The 18692-nt window shown below is 47.2% G+C and overlaps 3 protein-coding genes across 11 annotated transcripts in view; 1 reads left to right on the top strand and 2 right to left on the bottom strand.

Annotated features, from left to right (window-relative positions):
* The window catches only part of TSFM (Ts translation elongation factor, mitochondrial), a 37276-nt gene extending 30595 nt beyond the window's left edge, over positions 1–6681 (bottom strand). For 4 of the 7 annotated variants that reach the window (XR_007470259.1, XR_007470260.1, XM_049694767.1 and 1 more), the window contains exons 1-5: positions 6428–6681; positions 6032–6205; positions 5277–5405; positions 4418–4540; positions 477–564 (exon numbers count right to left, since the gene is read on the bottom strand). Coding sequence is in view for 5 of the 7 variants with exons in the window: in XM_049694767.1 (XP_049550724.1) it covers positions 477–564; positions 4418–4540; positions 5277–5405; positions 6032–6205; positions 6428–6535 (622 nt within the window). In the remaining 2 variants the exon portion in view is untranslated. The remainder of the gene's footprint in view (positions 1–476; positions 565–4417; positions 4541–5276; positions 5406–6031; positions 6206–6427) is intronic. The other 3 variants (XM_049694768.1, XM_004276574.4, XM_049694769.1) reach the window with 3 other exon arrangements.
* A 98-nt stretch (positions 6682–6779) lies between these two features.
* EEF1AKMT3 (EEF1A lysine methyltransferase 3) lies at positions 6780–14051 on the bottom strand. The gene is made up of 3 exons (XM_004276571.3): positions 13875–14051; positions 13646–13757; positions 6780–8867 (listed from the first exon to the last, which is right to left on the bottom strand). The coding sequence occupies exons 1-3, from the start codon at positions 14049–14051 to the stop codon at positions 8476–8478; spliced, it is 681 nt and encodes a 226-aa protein (XP_004276619.1). The 3' UTR covers positions 6780–8475.
* A 92-nt stretch (positions 14052–14143) lies between these two features.
* On the top strand, positions 14144–18649 carry METTL1 (methyltransferase 1, tRNA methylguanosine). Of its 3 annotated transcripts, none has more exons than XM_033440490.2 (7): positions 14144–14278; positions 14617–14782; positions 15768–15931; positions 16867–17051; positions 17186–17257; positions 17414–17515; positions 17668–18649. In XM_033440490.2, the coding sequence occupies exons 1-7, from the start codon at positions 14254–14256 to the stop codon at positions 17785–17787; spliced, it is 834 nt and encodes a 277-aa protein (XP_033296381.1). In that variant the 5' UTR covers positions 14144–14253; the 3' UTR covers positions 17788–18649. The 3 variants fall into 3 exon arrangements, with proteins under 3 accessions (XP_033296381.1, XP_004276618.2, XP_033296382.1); XM_004276570.4 differs by having other exon boundaries at positions 17144–17257; XM_033440491.1 differs by lacking the exon at positions 14617–14782 and having other exon boundaries at positions 14166–14278; positions 17144–17257.
* Positions 18650–18692: the final 43 nt, after the last annotated feature.

Raw genomic sequence — 18692 nt, 5'->3', positions numbered from 1 at the left:
TGGATCCCTTCATAAAGAAGATGAAATGACCTCTGACGGACTATTTCCTTCATAGTGTACAGAGAGGTAGTCAACCGGAGATCAAAAGGCCATCTCTGCCTAAAGACATGCTTTGTTTGGTCAGCACAGTGATGCCTACTAATTTTAAGTAGTTGCAAACAGCTAGAAACTAAATTTTTTTTCATACAAATCCAAATTCTTTTAAAGGAATTTAAAAATTCTGATGACACTGGGATCCCATTTCCCTCAAAGTAATAACAGGTGGCTTGGTAATGGTTTTCTTCAGCAGAGTGTGAGCTTTTCAGGGTGTCCACTGCTCACTAATATCTAACACACAACCCACCTCTTGCAATCAGATTATCAGACCCTTGAAGGAACTTGACCTTGTAATTCTTGATCTAGATTTGGAGGAATACCAAAGATACCAGGAGATCCAGTTATCAATCTCCCGTTTCCAGATCCTTACAAATACTCACCAATTGCTAAGGCCAGCTGATCCCTGAGACAGCCTTCTCTCTCACGCCCAGCTGGAAGTTCAGAGAGCTCAGAGGAATTCAAGAAGCCCTAAGTGCACAAAGAAAATGAACACGAGTCAGTCTGTGTAATTAAAATTACCAAGAGACTAAGCAAAAATATAGTCTATTTCTCAGAAAATGATTTAAGACAACTAAGTATAAATAGACATTGTTTTCATTAAGCCAAGAACGTTAAAAATTGCTAAGCGCTCCACCCCCAATGCCATCCCAATCTCTGGCCTAACTTCTTAGAATGCAGTTTCCTAGAAATCAGAAGCAATATTTTCATACAATCATAAAATGTTGAAACTAAAAGGTTTGTAGATTGTTGGTAGGAATGAAAAATGGTGCAAATCCAATGGCAGGGAATTGGACAATAGCTAACAAAACTACATACACTTTTAAAAAAATAAATAAAATAAAAAAACAAAACAAAAAAAAACTACATACACTTTTATCCTTTGACCCTGCAATCCTATTTCTAGAAATTTACTCTAATACACTTCCAACAATACAAAAGTACATAGGCACAAAGTTATTCATTGAGCAATTATTTCTAATCGTAAAATACTGGGAAGTCTAAATGTCCAAACAGGCAGAGTCTGGCTGAATAAACCACAGTACTGTCACAAAATGGAATACTATGCAGCTGGAAAAAGAGGGAGAGAAAAAAAGATGGTCTCCACGAGCTGCTATGGAGTATTTCCAGGATATATTAAGTGAAAAAAGCAAATTAAAAGAATACATACATATTATACCAACACTTGTGTAATAAATATTTGTGTAAATATGCTTATTTTTGCAAAAAGGATAACCTGAAATTAGTGGAGATGGTTATCCACAGGAGTGGACAGGAATGGGGTGGAAGGGAGAGGAGGGAAGTAAGACTTGTGTATGTGGCTGGGGGAGGGGGGAGGAGAGTTTTAACTTCCAGAACCTTGTTAATGTTTTACATATTCAAAAATAAAATTAGGGGCTTCCCTGATGGCGCAGTGGTTGAGAGTCTGCCTGCCAATGCAGGGTACATGGGTTCGTGCCCCAGTCCGGGAAGATCCCACATGCTGCAGAGCGGCTGGGCCCGTGAGCCATGGCCGCTGGGCCTGCATGTCCGGAGCCTGTGCTCCGCAACGGGAGAGGCCACAACAGTGAGAGGCCCACATACCGCAAAAAAACAAAACAAAACAAAACAAACCACAAAAATAAAATTAAATTAACAAGGATTGGGGGTGAAAACAAACACTGACTAAACAGAAACAGAGATTCTAACTGTATTTCAAAGGAATAACACAATCTCAAAAGGGGGAAAAAAACTAATCCAAGTTACTTTCGATACAATCCTTTGGCCACAATAACTTCAAAGTAAGGACAAAAAGAACATCAAAGAAATCCTGAACTCCTTAGTAGGTTTGTTATTTGCAGCGGTCAGGGGTAGTAACTCTGAAACAAAGTGTGTACCCTACAGAGAGTAAATAAGCAAACATACTGAAATTGCTAGAAGCCAGTGTATTCACTATGAGAGAAGGAAGGTACAAATACAGAAAGGGGGAAGAAAAGAAAGAAGCCTGTGGTGCAAGATTAGAACTGAAACGTACACACACACACACACATTTCCTAGCTCTGCTGAAAGAGCAGAGCAGCAATGACATCTCAGTAGAATTAAGCATACCTAATGCTGCCCAGATCTTGGTTTCTAAAAACCATTCCCCCACCAGAAAGGATCAGGACCCCTTGGAGAAGTTGCCAATCCCATGGCTGGGGCAAGGAAAGTATGACATAAACCCAGAATACTCTGTTATGCCAAAAAGTACGGAAATAGTCAGAAAATAATAAGGCCATACCAAAAAGACAATGGAGCCAACTTGCATAGGCTTGGCTTAAACTTGCCAAATCCGGGGATAATTTGAGCATTAAAATGACTAATGGACCCGCGTGCAGCAACAAAGACCCAACGCAGCCGAAAATAAATAAATAAATATATATTTTTTTTTTTAAAAAAGAAAAAGACTAATGGATTGTATAATGAATTGTATAAAAAAAGAATCTATGAGTCAGTGTTGCTACTAAGTAAATCCCTAAATAAAGGGAGAAGGAGAAATCTCCTTATTACAATAGAATGCCACCTAATAAAACTAACCCATGTGAAAGAAACTATAAGGGTTAGAAAAATAACCATTATGCAACTATCACAGTAACAACTGGTCCTGACAAGAATCATCAAGGGATGCTAAAACTTTTAGGCACAAGTTTTTTGAGGAACTGGATGTCTACACAGTCTCAAAAAAATCTCCCATACAGATTACTTACTAGTTACAAAAAAGGAACATGGTAAGTTTAGAGTGGAGAAACCTGGCAGATACTACCTTAACCAAGAGATCAAAATTAGCACCATCAATAACAAGACCACAGTCCCAACCCCCTGTGCCTCCTGATGTGATGTTCTGAGAAAAACAGAGGGTAATTTATTTAAGATTCTTATAAAAATCCATATTCTAAGTATGAAGAAACATCAGTTGAACCCAAATTGAAGGACATTCTACACAACTGTCCTGTACCCTTCAAAAATGTCAATGTAATGAAAGACAAAGAAAGGCTGAGGAACAAAGAAAGGAAACCAAACTGACATGGCAACTAATTGCAACACATGCTACTGGACTGGATCCTGGATCACAAGAAAAACTGCTAGTTGCCAAAAATGGAATGTATATTGTATATTATCTAAATAAAAATATTGTATCAATGTTAAAATTCCTGAATGTGATCACTGTACTGTGGTTATATAGGAAAATGTCCTTGTTTTTAGGAGATACATGCTGAAGGGATAAAGGGTTCTAATGTCCGCAACATACTCCCAAAAGGATAAAAAAACAATAGGGATGACGATAATATGAATATAAAAAGTGATAAAGTAAATAAGGCAAAATGTTAACAAATGGTGAATCTAGATAAATTTACTCTCTAGTTTACTGTAGAATACTGGCAACTTTTCTGCAAATTTGAATTTTCTTCAAAATAAAAGTTTTAAAAAGATAAAGCCCAAAAGGAAAAAATTAATAAAGCTAAAAGGGACCAAAGTCCCTTGTTACAGATAATGAAACAGAGGCACAGTAAAGTAAGTGAATAGCTCAGGGTTACAAACAGCTACTGGCAAAGTCAAGATTAGAATTTCTACTTCAAGTGACTCATCTATTCAGTACAATTCTAAAAAATAATCTCAACATAGTTTTCCATGTAATATGACTATTTAATGGCAGTAATAATTAACATTTACCACAAGATCTCAAAAGAAAGATAAACAGAAGGAAAAGGGTGGTACTAAACAAAAAAATTGTTGTGCGTAGTTGGTTCATTTTTGCCTTGGCCATAAGGATGGATCAAAGGCGTACTGATACAATTCCTTCCTTGATCCTTCTATAGATTAAGAATATGCTTAGTCTCCTAAATTGTGCCTTCTCCAGTATCTATATTTAGAAATCCTTTCCTCAGGCCATTCTAGATTTCTGAACACAAAGCTTCACCTGATTTATGGACTGTATTGCACTGGCATTCATTCATTCATTCAACAGAGCCCCTAGCAAGCGCTGGGCCCACTCCTCATGCACCAGAGACACACTAGTGAAAAGACAAATCTCCTGCCTTATGAAGCTTACATTCTATTGGGGAAGGCAAACGAGAAATAAATAAATTAAAACGTAATATATAAAAACTATAACAACAAATTTTAAATGAAGCAAAATAAGGGGATAGAGCAATAGGAGGAAGGTACTCCTCTCCAGAGAGATAACATTTAAGCAGAAACATAAAATAAGGAAGTGAGACATGAGAATGTCTGAAAAAATGGAATAGCAAAGACCCTAAGAGGGGAGGAACAAATCCAGCATGTTGGAGACAACCCCCAAACTCACTTTACTATATGTAGACAGTTGATCCTTTAGGCTCTGACAATGCAACAGGGTTCCCAGGGCTACTTGCTGGACCAACTGTTGAAATTTTAAATTTCTGGAAACAAAATCTGTCTCACAGTTCACCTGTGGGAAGAAATTGATGTTGCTGTATAAGCTGTTTACTAATAGTCTCCAAAAATGCCTTAAAGCAAGGTATTGGTAATACAGGCAGCAGACGCAACAAAACAGAAATAAATGTCTCTAAGATTAAATCCACAGTTCCTCTACTAGCTTGAGGCCAGAAACTGAATGAAGTGATTCCTGCTGTGCCAATGAGTTAGCAAAAACCTGTGCATTCACAGGACGGTTCCATAACGTCCCCCAAAGGATTCACTACAAGTTCACCACCTGCCTGTGGCACATGCCATAATCGCCTCATTCCCTAGGCTCCTCCAATGCCAAACCACTTTTATCAGCTTGTTTATCTCTTCTCTCGCTCTAGACTAATCCACACCTGATTCTTCACCAGCTGGGCCCCTAAACCTCCTCTAAAACAGCTGCTTGCTGTTCATCATCTAATTAGTCTAATTCCTAGCTTTAAAATCTAACTATTCCAGGAAACAATCAGTGACGAGGTGTAAGGCCACAACTGACTCACATTTAGGAATAACAGTCTACACTACTAGGCCTTTTCTCACCCACAACCTGTGCATTTCTATACTTAAATGAATCCATAGCTAGTAACTGCGGTCTCACGGGCTTAATTCTAACTAGCTTTTATGGTTCTCAAACACCTCTTCTTTAAGAATGCAAAGGGTCTACCACAAAGCCTACACCCAAGGGACAGCTGTTCCTGGCATCTGGAACTCTGACAACTCACCTCTACTAACACAGTCGTGTTTCCTTCCTGCAGCAGCCCAATCAGACCTTCTTTGGTCTTCCTGCCATGGAGCCTGGCAGCTTTACTCCAGCCCTCCTTCTGGGCCTGTTTGTGGAGCCAGCTCTCTGCCTATAAATAAAAAAGATAAAAGGCAGATGACAAAGGCACAGAATTTAGAACAGAATGGGGCTCTAAAATACCTCAGGTTCCCCAGTTCTTTCTCCTTCCCCTCAGCCCTACAAGAGAAACTAATCTATCATTTATTGGCAGCCTACCACTAAATGACAAACAGTGGGCATTGTGCCTGGTGTTTTGAATAAGTTTAATCTTCACAACAACTCTATGGGGAAGATAGTACTATTTTCTTTATATATAAAAAAACAATGCAACTCTGAAATATTAAGTAAGGTGTCCAAGGTCACAGGATTAGTGTGAGGATACCACGATTTGGGTCTTAGTCGTCGGTCTGACTCCAAAGCTCCCACGAGCCCTTTCAGCCCCAAGCAGCAGGAAACCTCATAGCAGCCTTGCATGGAATAGTTTCTTAGCCCTGCGACCCTGAGTCAATTGCTTCGAAATAGATAAGTCAATGGGTGAGACTGTCATTGAAGTCAGAATCCTATCTAAGACTCTATCGTTATGGATCACTGGGCAGCAGATCTGACTTCTACGCGACCTCCCAAACGCACTGGGGTCGGGCCCCAGTACCCCACTCCCACCCTCGCGCCTGCTCCCCTCTACTTCCTCTCCCACACCTGTTTGAGATCCCCGCCACAAGTCTCCAGAGCCTTCTTGCAGTTTACAAAGGAGTAGCCCGTTCTCCGCCGCAGCTTCATGAGGAGCTCCTTGCTGGAAGCCGAGGAGGACAGCCAGGGCCCAGCGTGAAATGTATGCCACGGCTGGGGCGACTGAAGCAGAAGGGGCCCCACCTGGAGGGAGTAAGAAAGCATGAGAAGCAGGAAGCAGCAAGGAACTCGTGGGGTGGGAGCACGTCGGCCGGGAGGCGACCTTAGTAGAGACAGACCCAGGGGGTGGGGGAAGGCAGTGCCCGGACGCTGCACCATGAAGAGGGACTGAGGTGCGGGGAAGGGGGAGATGGAGCCGAACGCAGCCAGCGGAAGGGGAGGGAGCGTGCCCGGCGCACGGGAGACCTGCAAGGAAGGCAGAACGGGGCCAGGACCAAGAGCACTCACTGGGCAGCTCCCGGCCCGCGCGACCAAACAGAGGCGCAGTGAGCGCAGCGAGCGCAGCAGCGACATCTTTCCGGGGGCCGTACGCTGTTGCCGCACCCGTGAGGCCACGGGCCTACGGCGTAGCGGCGAGGCCAAAACTCTCCACCGGAACGCGCCAAGAGGAGATGGCGCCACCTGCTGTCCGGGGGGTGCATTCGCCTCCCCTACTTGGCGTATTGAGACTACATTTCACAAGGGAATTACCCCCCGCAGGTAAAATAACAGAAAGCATGAGACAGAAGTGTCACAAAATAACAATACAAGACACGTGGTAACACTTCATGTTTATTTCCAATGTACTTCATATTCATTATCCATTTATGACTCATGACAAACTTGTGAGGTAGTTGGGTGAGGTTCAGAAGTTTGGCCAAGGTCACACAGGGAGGAGGAGTAAATATTTGTTGAACGAACAAAAATATTTGATGAACACCAACTGTGTGCCAGGAACCATAGCCCTGCCCTCCAAGGTAATCTAATGGTGAGAAAATAGGGAGCAGACAAATGATCACACGAGACAAGGTAAGCCTCACAAGACGAAGTTAGTTAAAGCGTCTCAAGGGAGAAAGAAATCACATTCAAACAGGAGGCTCAGGAAAAGCTTTCTTCAGGAGACAAGCTAAGAATAATGAAGAGTTTGAGAGGTAGAAATAGCCCTTCCAGGCAGGGAATCATCAAAAAGAATGAAGGAAGAAGCCAGGGAATCTTGGTGTGGATTTAGGGAACAAAGAGTAGACCTTTTGTAATTTGGCCAGAGGTTGCCATACATGTAGGAGACCAGTAGGAAATGAAGTAGCAGGATAATTTGGGATCACACGGGACACACTGAGTACCAAGCAGAAGAGCTTATTCTTGCTTCTGTTGGGCAGCAGCAGAAGCTAATCAGAGCTGATTTTGGATGATCACCAGAGTTTACAAAATGGTTTGAAGGGGAGTGAATGGAGGCCAGGAGGCCCCAGGAGGTGATGTGTGGCCCAAGGAGTAAGTCAGGAGAGCCCCCATCAGAGGCCCCACAGTGGGAGGAGAAAAGAGGTGAAGGCAAAACACATTAGGAAGGAAGGACTGATAGGGACTGGAAACCTAAAGAAAAATCAAAGAGAACCTGGTACTTAGTGATCAGGGGTCCAACTCCAAAAAGAGTGAAGGAGCTATGGTCCAAAGGACAGCTCTGCTGCCTATCCCCAACTTCAGGGCTGGGAGGACTTAACCCAGTTAGAGCCATGGTTCCACCAGACTATCTCTAGAAGCAAGAAGTGGGTGGTCGGAGTTTTCTTGCTTCCCAGCCCCCCAGTAAAAGCCCGAGTTCTCTGGATGCAGAAGAGATCTTTAATGCTTATTTATTTTCCTTTTTTTTTTTTTTTTTTGCTGTACGCGGGCCTCTCACTGCTGTGGCCTCTCCCGCTGCGGAGCACAGGCTCAGGACGCGCAGGCCCAGCGGCCATGGCTCACGAGCCCAGCCGCTCCACGGCATGTGGGACCTTCCCGGACCGGGGGCACGAACCTGCGTCCCCTGCATCGGCAGGCAGACTCTCAACCATTGCGCCACCAGGGAAGCCCTATTTTCCTTTTTAAAAAATTCCAGTAGAATCTGGGGGAAAAAAATCCATTCTGTATAAAAAGACAACAGCAGGACTAGATGGGATCATGACTGTCTCTCTGCAGCCACTGTTCACACATCCCACTTACCTCCCCTTCCCGTAAAATCCTGGATACCCTCCCATCTTCCACTGCTGAGAACAGGAACTGGGAATTTCCTTTGCACTCTAGCCCGGTACAGCTAGGGCTCTAGTATTCCTAGCACATAGCACCTCCCTGCACCTGCCCAAGAGTATCTCAGGAAACAAAAAGGGAAGGAGGAAAGACAGAGGCAAGGGAAATCCATCGTTTTTGGTCCTTATGTTTACGGCTCTGGACATATGGCAGTTCCTTCATTAGAACGAGGTATTCAGAGGAGCAGAAGGGTGACATCAAGCAGGTCTTGGTCCCCTGTGCCTGGCCCTATAGATGTTAACATTCTCATTCTCATCCCGCTTGGCCAGCTCCAGTTGGAAATGCTGGGGCAGGAGATGCTGAAAGAAGCTCTCTGTCCCGTGCTCCTCTCTCATCTTGGAAGCCAGATAGATGGTGCCATGGGGCCCGCACAGGTGTTGGAGGGTCCCCAGCAGCAGTGGGAAGGTGGGCTCCAGATACACGATATCAGCCCCCAGCACCAGGTCATAGTCTCCAGGGAAGACATGCTGGTCAATCCCCCAGGACAAGGCGCGGACCTGGGCCCGGCCTCCAGCCGGCACATTGGCCTGGACGTTGCCCTGGATCTGTTCTAGGACCAGGGGCAGGTCAGTGATGGTAACATCCCCCCCTGAGAGAGAGGAAGGAGGAGAAAGGCAAGTCAGAGGGACCAACCAAGGGGTTTCGGCTCCTGCCCAGAAGGTGCAGGGACCTCAGGGCTTAGAGGATAATGTTTGGACAGCCCAAAGTCCACACTTTGAATTTTAGTTGCCCTAACCTCAACCTCAGCCATCTCATTACTCTACATTCTACAACATCAACATTCTCTCTAAGCTAATCTTCAACCTCTCTGCCCAACACACGACAATTAGATGTCAGCAGAAGCCTGGGCAGGACTAAGCTGGAGGTGGGCTGCACACCCACCCCTTACTGACACAAACCAGCCCTCATGGATCTGGAAAGCTTCCCAGAAGACATAACCTCAGCAAGCCTTAAAGGACAAGGAGGAGTTAGTCAAGTGGAGCTTCCCAAGCAGAGATCAGAGAGTACAAAGGCCTGGTTGGGAGAGAGCACACTGTATTCAAGGAAGGCTGGATCTCAGAGGATGTGGAAGGGAAGAGAAAAGTGTCAAAACAGGAGAGTACAGAGGAAAATGATTATGACATGCTAAGGAGATTCAGGCTTGATCCCGAGAGCAATAGGTTTTAAGGGCAGAAGCAGAGGGTGAAGATGATTAGATTAGGACTTCAGAAAGCTTCGTTCATGCAGTAAATATATTTATTGAGCATCTACTAAGTTCTGGGGGTACAGGCATGAGTAAAACAAAACCTTGGCCTTCCTTGAGTTCTGTTATAGAGGTAGAGACAAATGAGGTAACGCAAAACTATTTAATCACGATCATGGTGATTATTACAGAAAGAGAAAATACTCAGAATTCATTCATTAATATTCATTATGTGCCTCTATGCCAGGTGCTGAGAATACAGCAGTGAACCAATCAGACAAAATCCCTCTGCTCCCGGGGCTTACAGTCTAGTGGCAAGAGACCTACAACAACAAACAAAATGAGACAAACAAAACACGCTGTAAGTCAGATGGTAATAAATGCTACGCTGAAGCATTAAGCAGGGAAGGAGGATAGGAACTGCTTGAGGGACAGGGCAGGAATGTCATTTTAAATTGGGTAGTTAGGGAAAGCCTCATGGAGCAGATTATGTTTGAGTAAAGACCTGTAGGAAGTGATGGAGCAAACTCTGTGGGTCTCTCAGGTTAAGATGTACCAAATGAGGGACTAGCAAGTGTAAAGACCGTGAGGCAGGAGTGTGCCTGGCAAGTCTAAGGACCAGCAGGAAGGCCAGTAGCTGGAGCAGAGTAAGTGAGAGAAATAATAGTAGGGCCAGATTCTAGGCAGGGCAGCAATGTCTAGGAAATTGGTCAGATCCTGAATATATTTTGAAGGTACAGTCAAGAGGATTTGCTGACAGATTAGATACAAAACACTGGGAGCGGGAGGTTGAGGATGGCTCCAAGATATTTGGCCTGACCAACTAGAAGACTAAGTTGTCATTTATTTAGGTGAGGAAGGCTGCAGGAGGAACAGGTATGGACAGGAAAATCATGAGTGCATTTCTGGGCACATTAAGCTTGAGATGTACATCAGACAACCACAGGAATATATCGAGTAGGTAGCTGATTACACAAACAAATCTGGAGATACAAATGGAGGAGTCATAGAGTCATCAGCATGGAAAGGGCATTTAAAGCCACGAGGTGATGAAACTGCTTGGAAGTGAGTGTAGACAGAAAAGGGGAGGGGTCAGAGGACAGCTCCTGAACCCTGGCACGCTCAGACTTTCAGTTGTGAAGAAGAACAGGAACCAACAAAGGAGAATGGAACAAATGCCAGCGAGGTGGGTGCCCTGGAAGCCAAAGGAGGGAGAGACAAACACTGCCAAGTCCAGTAAGGTGGGCTCATAACTGACTCTTGTACTTAACAACATGGAGTCAGAAGTGAAGCTCACAGCCTTTCTGGAGCAACTGGAGTGGAGGGGGCAGGCTGGGTTGGGGAGGGGGGTAGAATCTAGAATGGAATTGAGGAAACAATAGGAAGAGAGGAATGACAATGAGCATTAACTCTTCTGAGTTTTGTCATAAAGCAGAGCAGAGAAATGGAGTGGGAACTGGAGGGATGTGTAGGATCAAGAGTTTTCTCTGATAGGAGACATTACAGCCTATTTATGTGCATAATACACACAAACACACATATGGAATGATCCCGAGAGAAGGGAAAACGGATAATGCAGGAGAGGTGGTGGAGCAGGGTGTTTGCAGGAACAATGTCTTTAGGTAGATGAGAAGGTTTGGGGTCTCATGACACACACTTGACCTTAACTAGGAGCACAGTACGTCTGCCATGGTAACAGGAGAGAAGGCAGTGCAGACAGACACAGACACAGCTGGGGAAGAGATGCTGTGATAAGAACATGTGGATATCTGCTATGAGAAAACAGAAGCGATCAGAAGAGCTAGGAAACAAAGTCATCAGCTGAGGAGACATTTGGAAGTTTGAAGGGCAAAAAGATAAGAAACAAGATGTTTAGGAGAGCAGAAGAATAAGTGGGTGAGGGCAGGGTAAGAGGCTAGCTGGGCAGCGTTTAAGGACGCATCTGAGGATAGTGACAACAAATTTAAAATGAAACCAGGGACCTCCCTGGCGGTCCAGTGGTTAGGACTCTGTGCTTCCACTGCAGGGGTCACGGGTTGGGGAGCTAAGATCTTGCATGCTGCGAGGAGCAGCCAAAATAAATAAATAAAATAAAACCAGTCAACACAGTTGTATATTATATTAGGAGGGCCTGGGGGTGGGAGTGTCCAGGAGGCTTTCCCTTGGTAGTGATGTTTGAGCTGAGCGCTGAAGAAGGCATATGCATTAACCAGGTGGTACAAGGGTTCCAGACATAGAGTGCAGCCAGTGTGAAGGCTCCAAGGAAGGGGACATCAAGATAGGCTTGAGGAACTGATAGGAGGACACTAGGTAGCACAAGGAGTACAAGAGGGAGAGGGAGAGGTAGAGAAAGAGGCTAGAGGGAGACGCAGGGCCTTGGAGGCCATGCCAAAGGGGTTAGTTCTATCCTGAAAGCAGCAAGAAGCCATTGAAAGATGGGCAAGAGATGCCGAAAGATCACTCTGCCAGTCGGGTGGAATGGGCAGAGGTCTAGGTGTGGGCAAGGGGTAGAAGCAGGAAGACCATTTTGACTAATTGTAGCCTTCTAGGCAAGTGATGGTGACAAGGACTGGGGAGCCATCAGTGTGGATGGAAAAACAGGAGATTCAAGAGATTATTAGGAGATAAATCCGTCGGACTTGGATAATGGAGTTGGGGGTGAGAAAAAGGGACGTGTCAATTGTGGGTCTAGATGTCCCACTGGGTGGATGGTAATTTGATTCACTGAGATGGGGAAGGCTGAGGGAGAAACAGGTTTGGTGGCGGAAGAGCACAAGATCTAGTTTGGGCAAGCCAAACTTCCCCATAGGGAAGCTCGAAGACACTTGTGAAAATCCAGGGAAAAGATGGCAGTGGCCTGAGCTAGAGATGGAGGGAAGAGGAATAGAGAACTCGGGAAGTACTAAGTTCACATGACCCAAAGGACTCACTGATTGCCAGGATGAGAGGGGAGAGGGCAACAGATGAGAATGACACCCAGATTTCCGACTTGGCAGCAGAATAGGGAGCAAAAGAAGAAGAAGCCAGTCTGGGAGCAAGTGAAAGATGTTTCCATCCATATTACACCCATTTTTCTCCCATTTTAGCATATCTGCCCACTTCTCATCCACCCATTCCTTCATGGAAAGCTGCTGTTGACACTCCCTCGGTTCTTTCTGAGCCTGCTATGTTCATATTCCTCATCTGACAGAGCTTCTCCCTGATGGGTTCCCAGAGAGTCAAGGGAGACACGGCCAGAGCATGTCCACTGGCTCTGCACATACCTCGCCATAGTTCTCATCCAGTAACATCTTCCCCCATCTTCACCACTAGACCATAAACTCCTTGGGGAGAGGAAATCTATCTTACTCATTGTTGTATCCCAATACCTAGCATGATTCTTGGCACATAGAGGACTCCAAATACATGTTGGCTGGATGAATAGAAGAAAGAATGCCTGCCTCTGGAAAGACTTCCCTGAATGTGTTTCGTGTTATGTCCCTATGAACAAGGACATGTTAATTTGCATTCCTAGGGAGATGACATCATAAGTGTTTTTAAAGGAACGTTTTCGGTGTGAAGTTTTGCCTGCCCGTTAGATTATAAACTAAGGAACCGTTTCCTTTGTAGTTTTTGGTTCTTGACAAAAATGGAGCAAAATTTTCCTTACCTTTTCCTTTCCCAAGTCTGCAGTGCCTAATTCCTACCCCACTTCCCACAAAACACACCCTAACCCTCAGAAACTCATAAGCTTGTTCCTCCCAAGCAATGAAATCCTAAAGAATCAAAAATATATTCACAATGAAGTCATAAAGTACTCATGAGGTTTAATACCTGCAAATTGCTCCCCCTACAGGATATACCCATATATGCATTTTGACAGAAGACCATATATAAAGCAAAGGAGATTTTTCCTTGTAAATATCCATGAAATCACAAAGAGCAAAAAGGTAGGAAAAACTCCTTCTACTAAGGCCTGCCCGATTTTTATTCCTTGCCCCCAAATTAACCACCTTGGGTGCTCTGACAGCCAATCAGCGCTGTCTGGCACACAGGAGCAAGTAGGGGCACACACACGAAAAAAGTTAGAAAGAAGGGACTAGGCTGGTTCCAAACCATTCCCCTCTCCCAAGAATACAGGAAGTGACAACTTCTCCACATCCCCGTCCTCCCCCCCACCCCCTCCCACCGCAAAGCTCACGCACCCTGCAGCGCTGCCAAGATACCCACGATGCCCGTCCCAGCGCCCAGTTCGATCACTTTCTTGCCTCGGAAATCCACATTCTGACTCTCGAAATAGTTGCACAGGCTTAGAGCCTACGGGAGAAAAGAGAGAAAAGATAAGACTGCAGCGGGGATTGGCTCCATATGGGAAAGCGAGAGTCCGGGGTCTGACCTTCCGCGGACCCTAGCCCAGGGCCGCTCACTCCTCACCGCGTCCCACACGTGCGCTGCCACCCCGAGGCGGGACCCGAAGTTCTCCGTGATGCTCAGCACGTGACCACAGAAATAGAACCGGCTTTTCTTCGAGTAGGAGTCGGCGAAGAGTCTGACCTCCCGTGGGAACACGGATTCGGGCTCTGATTCAGGATCTGGGCGGGGATCCGCCATCTGGCCGCGAGAGTGCCGGGTCGCCGGCCAGCGCTCGGATCCCGGATCTGAAGCGGCGTGGGGGTTGAGGACCGCGGGCCGTCTCGGCTGCCCAGTGGCACCGAGCCCCACCTCCCCGAGTTTGCCCTCCTTCCTCCAGTTTGACTTCCTGGAGGTGGAATGAGGAGCTGCCTCCCTAGCTCCGGTCCCCAGCGCACACACGATGGGACTCACGCCGCACCACGGGGGTCAGACCCGGTCGACTGCTCGGAGAGCGGGAGAAGGGGAGAGGAGGGAGGATTAACTCACCGTAGGAAGCGGGGTCCCTGGACCCCTCTCACCTGCGGGGTGCACGGGGGCCTACAACCGGGGTGGTAACCCAGACCAAACAGAAGCAGGCTAAGGAAAGAGGCTGGGTGGGGTCTGGCCTTGCCAGCCCAGTTAAAGACCAGCGGCCCGGAGGCGCCCTCCCGCGCGGCCCCTCTGCGTTCCTCCCTGCCCAGCCCATTAGAATTCACTCCTGGAGCTTTAAGGGGTGGGCTCTGCTCACTACGTGCCTTCGTGCGTCATTCTCGTGCGCCCTGAGCCTCGGTCGTGGTCCACGTGGGTTCGGTGGATAAACCCGGGCTGGGGATCATGGCGGGAACAGAGACTGGGGACGCCGCAGCAGGAGCCGAGGCCCCTCAGCCTCAGAAGCGCTACTATCGGCAGCGGGCTCACTCCAACCCCATGGCGGACCATACGCTGCGCTAGTGAGTGAGCAGGGCAGGGGCGAGCGGGGGAGGGAGAGTAGGGCAGAATTCTCAGAGTAGCCGGGAAAAGCGATTGTGCTGCGACGGTTGGAGGGTTTAGGGTAGGCTCGGGAGGATCAGCTGGGTGACGTCAGTTTGCGGAGGGTGGGTCTGGGAGATTGGGCAGAGGGCGGAGTTGGCGGGTTGGGAGGGGGCGTGGCGTTCTGGCCGAAGGCTGGGTAGGGTTGCAAGTCTGGGAAGAGAAAGAAGTTGTTACCGAGACTAGAGTAATGGAGGCCGAATGTCGTTTCCATCTTTCAGTTTCATCTGTGGGATTTAAAAAAAGACAAACTTGGGGGGAGGGATTAATTGGGAGATTAGGATTGACATATGCACTACTATATATATGAAGTAGGTAACTAATAAGAGCCTACTGTATAGCACAGGGAACTCTACTCGATACTCTGTAATGACCTATATGGGGAAAGAATCTAAAAAAGAGTGGATATATGTATATGTATAACTGATTCACTTTGCTGTACAGCAGAAACTTACACAACATTGTAAATCAACTATACTCCAATAAAAATTAATTTTAAAAGAAGACAAACTTATACACAATCTGCCCACACCTTACTCCATCCTCTTCCCGCAGAGAACTTCAACAAAGCCAAGTCCCTATGCCTTAGGAAGCCAGCCTCTGGGACAAGGGGAACTTGAGCCCCAGAAAGGAGAGCCGCGCAGCCAGAGTCACATCAACTCTGGAAATGGAGACAGGCAGATCAGCAATAATGGGCCACTTGATAGGCCTATGATTCACACTGGGAGGTTAAGGGTGGTTTCCATTGTGCTTCCTAGAGGCCAAAGGGCCCGCTCTGACAGAATTTTTGAGAAAGCCTCCTCTCATCCATCTCCCACCCTCACCCATCCACCCACACACACACAGTACTGCTTCTGCAATGGTATGACCAACCTTCTCATGTTTCTCACGTCTTCTCTCCAATAGCCCTGTGAAGCCAGAGGACATGGATTGGTCTGAGCTATACCCAGAGTTCTTTGCTCCACTGACTCAAAATCAGAGCCACGATGACCCAAAAGATAAGAAAGAAAAGAGAGCTGAAGCCCAAGTGGAGTTTGCAGACATAGGCTGTGGCTATGGCGGCCTGTTAGGTAACACTCTGGCCCTTTCTCTGGAGCAAGGAGAGGCAACGCCTAGGTTCTGCCAACTCAGCAGGTTTGGGGCAGGGGCATAGTTGGCCTTTCCCCTTCGGACCAGACATTGGTGCTGTGACATCAGTGTGGAGAACCTCCACTTTCCCTCCACTCTGGGTCTGTGGCCTTTGCCCTGGAGAAGGGAGGGGGCTGCCTCAAAGCCTCTTAGAAATTGGGTTGTCTTGTCTGGCCCTGCCCCTGGCCCCAGTCCCTACGTGAGCCATTTCACCTGCTAGGTGCCGGGTCAGTGAGCTGGTCAGCACAAGCGTCAGAGATTAGTCGCTGTGGCCAGTGATCCTGAACTGTCTTTCTCAGGGATTCCACCACCACCCCTCCCCCTCCCCCCTTCCTCACCAGAACTCATTCCTTCTCCATGCTCATATTTTCTAATTTCTCTTGTGTTGTCTGTATTGTCCCAGCCATACATGCTGGACCGACTTCTCTGTTTTTAGATTTTCCATAGAAATAACAGCATGACAGAGAGGAAGCTCATGGTACTTGGTGGCGGAAAACCATGGTTCAAGTTCTGATTCTACCTCTTCTTAGCTCTGTGACTTCGGGCGTTTCTGACCCTCAGTTTTCTCATCTTTGCAATTTACCACAGAATGTAATGAGGATTAAATGAGACATGTGTGAAAACACTGTGAAGACTTTAAAGCACATGCAAAGATACATGTATTCCCAGGCCCTCCCACTTCCAGTCCTGGTGACTTTTTTTGGGTCTCCCGCAGCCCACTCCTACAGCACAGAGCCATCCATACAGGTAGCTCTCTTGCCACACTTGTCATTATTGATTTTGGTAATTGCAGATTGAGGCTTCCTTTCCTGTGTTGACTCCTTTGAATATCCTGCAAGTATGAGGTTGATGATTCCATTCCTATTTCTGTGACCAGTGGAACTGTCACCGCTGTTCCCAGACACGCTGATTCTGGGTCTGGAGATCCGGGTGAAAGTCTCAGATTATGTGCAAGACCGGATTCGGGCCCTACGAGCGGCTCCTGGAGGTGGTTTCCAGAACATCGCCTGTCTCCGTAGCAATGCCATGAAACACCTTCCTAACTTCTTCCGCAAGGGCCAGGTGGGGAGGGGCACCCATGGGTTAGGCTGGTAAGCAGGTGGGGCATGGAGGCCAGGCTCTCACAATCCTGTTGGTGCACGTCTGTCTCACAGCTGACAAAGATGTTCTTCCTCTTCCCTGACCCACATTTCAAGCGGACAAAGCACAAGTGGCGAATCATCAGTCCCACGCTGCTGGCAGAATATGCCTACGTGCTGAGAGTTGGGGTGAGTCGAGAGTGGGAGGGAGGATGGGGTCAGGGACCTAATAAGGGACCTTCCACTAAGAATTCAGTGGGGGTGCATTTAGGACTCACCACCACCCCCGTGATCCTGCTGCTCAGTTGCATGCAGCCCCCCATCTAGGGTGACTTTGCCGTGCAGGGGCTGGTATACACCATAACTGATGTGCTGGAGCTACATGACTGGATGTGCACCCATTTTGAAGGGCACCCCCTGTTTGAGCGTGTGCCTCTGGAGGAGCTGGTAAGTAGGGGGCCTAAGGGAAATTGCAAAGATTTCTGGAAAGGTCCTTTCCAGAGTGGTTCTGTATGCTTTGACTCTAGCTTAATGCCAGGAGGATGGGATGGGTGTCTGGGGACCAGGGCAAGGACTTATTGAACCCTTCCTTCTCCCAGAGTGAAGATCCCATTGTGGGACATCTGGGCACCTCGACCGAGGAGGGAAAGAAAGTTCTACGCAATGGAGGAAAGAATTTCCCAGCTATCTTCCGAAGAATACAGGATCCCACCCTCTAGGCAGTGACCCCCAATCCTACCCTTCCTGATCACTGACTTTGCCTTTGCTGACTTTGCCTTAGTTGGACCCCATCTTCCAGGGACTGGAAAGAAGACTGGGCCCTTGGACCTTCCGAGCTGAGCCTCCTAGGGCTGAGCGGCAACAGTCTCTCAAAGAAGTTGAGGAGCTGCCCAGGGCAGAACCCTGGAGTTCATGACCACCCCTGACTCCTCTCACCTTCTCACCCTTCCAGTGGCAGCAGAAAGCAAAAGCAGCTGACTGGGAAGGTCACAAGACCTTGGACCAGAAGGGATCTTTGGAAGGGAGTGGAATCTTGCTCTCCCTTAGCAGTCCCTTCTCCTGGGATTTCTCCTTCTCAGCTGGAGTGAAGAACGCAGTTCTCCACTGTCCATCTAAACTGCCTTCTAAGCTCAAATCACCTGCCCACTCGTGTTTACTTTGCAGTTCAGGGGGTAACGTGTATGTGTGCACATCCCATGCTGCTGTTTCTCAGGAAAGGCTAGAGTGTGTATCACTCCTGTCCTCTCCCTGCCTAAGACTTGACCTGGGGAATCTGTGTTCCGTTTATTGTTACTGTCTCTGGAGATCCTGGGAGGGTGTGGTGGTGGAGACCCTCTCCTTCTTCATGTTGACCTTTGCTTTGATCCCAGAACTTCAGAGCTGTCTTGCTGACACAGAGCCTGCCAGGGCCGGGGGCGCGGGAGTGAGGAGCAGAGGTGAACTGGGGAGGATTCTGAGGCTAAAAGTGGAAAGGGGCTGCTGACTAGAAAGCCCCACAAAGGGGACTGAGTCAGCTGGAGATTCAGAGCACTCGCTTAGCCCTTGCTCTGTCCAGGAGCCCAGATAAATCTCTCAACTTTTCTCATTTGCAAAAAGTTCCTTCATTTGTGCTCCTCAAGCACCA

Source organism: Orcinus orca, chromosome 11 (genome assembly GCF_937001465.1).
Source record: "Orcinus orca chromosome 11, mOrcOrc1.1, whole genome shotgun sequence".
Taxonomy (NCBI): domain Eukaryota; kingdom Metazoa; phylum Chordata; class Mammalia; order Artiodactyla; family Delphinidae; genus Orcinus; species Orcinus orca.
The sequence above is the reverse complement of the archived record's forward strand: the minus strand, read 5'-3'. Positions and strand labels throughout refer to the sequence as shown.

What these genes read in the sequence shown, in the direction of transcription:
- EEF1AKMT3 (XM_004276571.3), bottom strand. Translation starts at nt 14,051, where the DNA reads ATGGCGGATCCCCGCCCAGATCCTGAATCAGAGCCCGAATCCGTGTTC. An exon ending in CAGCGCACGTGTGGGACGCG is followed by an intron (nt 13,758 to 13,874) that starts GTGAGGAGTGAG and finishes TTTCTCCCGTAG; the next exon opens with GCTCTAAGCCTGTGCAACTA. An exon ending in TATCTTGGCAGCGCTGCAGG is followed by an intron (nt 8,868 to 13,645) that starts GTGCGTGAGCTT and finishes CCTCTCTCTCAG; the next exon opens with GGGGGGATGTTACCATCACT.
- METTL1 (XM_004276570.4), top strand. Translation starts at nt 14,254, where the DNA reads ATGGGACTCACGCCGCACCACGGGG. An exon ending in GCGGACCATACGCTGCGCTA is followed by an intron (nt 14,783 to 15,767) that starts GTGAGTGAGCAG and finishes TCTCTCCAATAG; the next exon opens with CCCTGTGAAGCCAGAGGACA. An exon ending in CCTACGTGCTGAGAGTTGGG is followed by an intron (nt 17,258 to 17,413) that starts GTGAGTCGAGAG and finishes TTTGCCGTGCAG; the next exon opens with GGGCTGGTATACACCATAAC.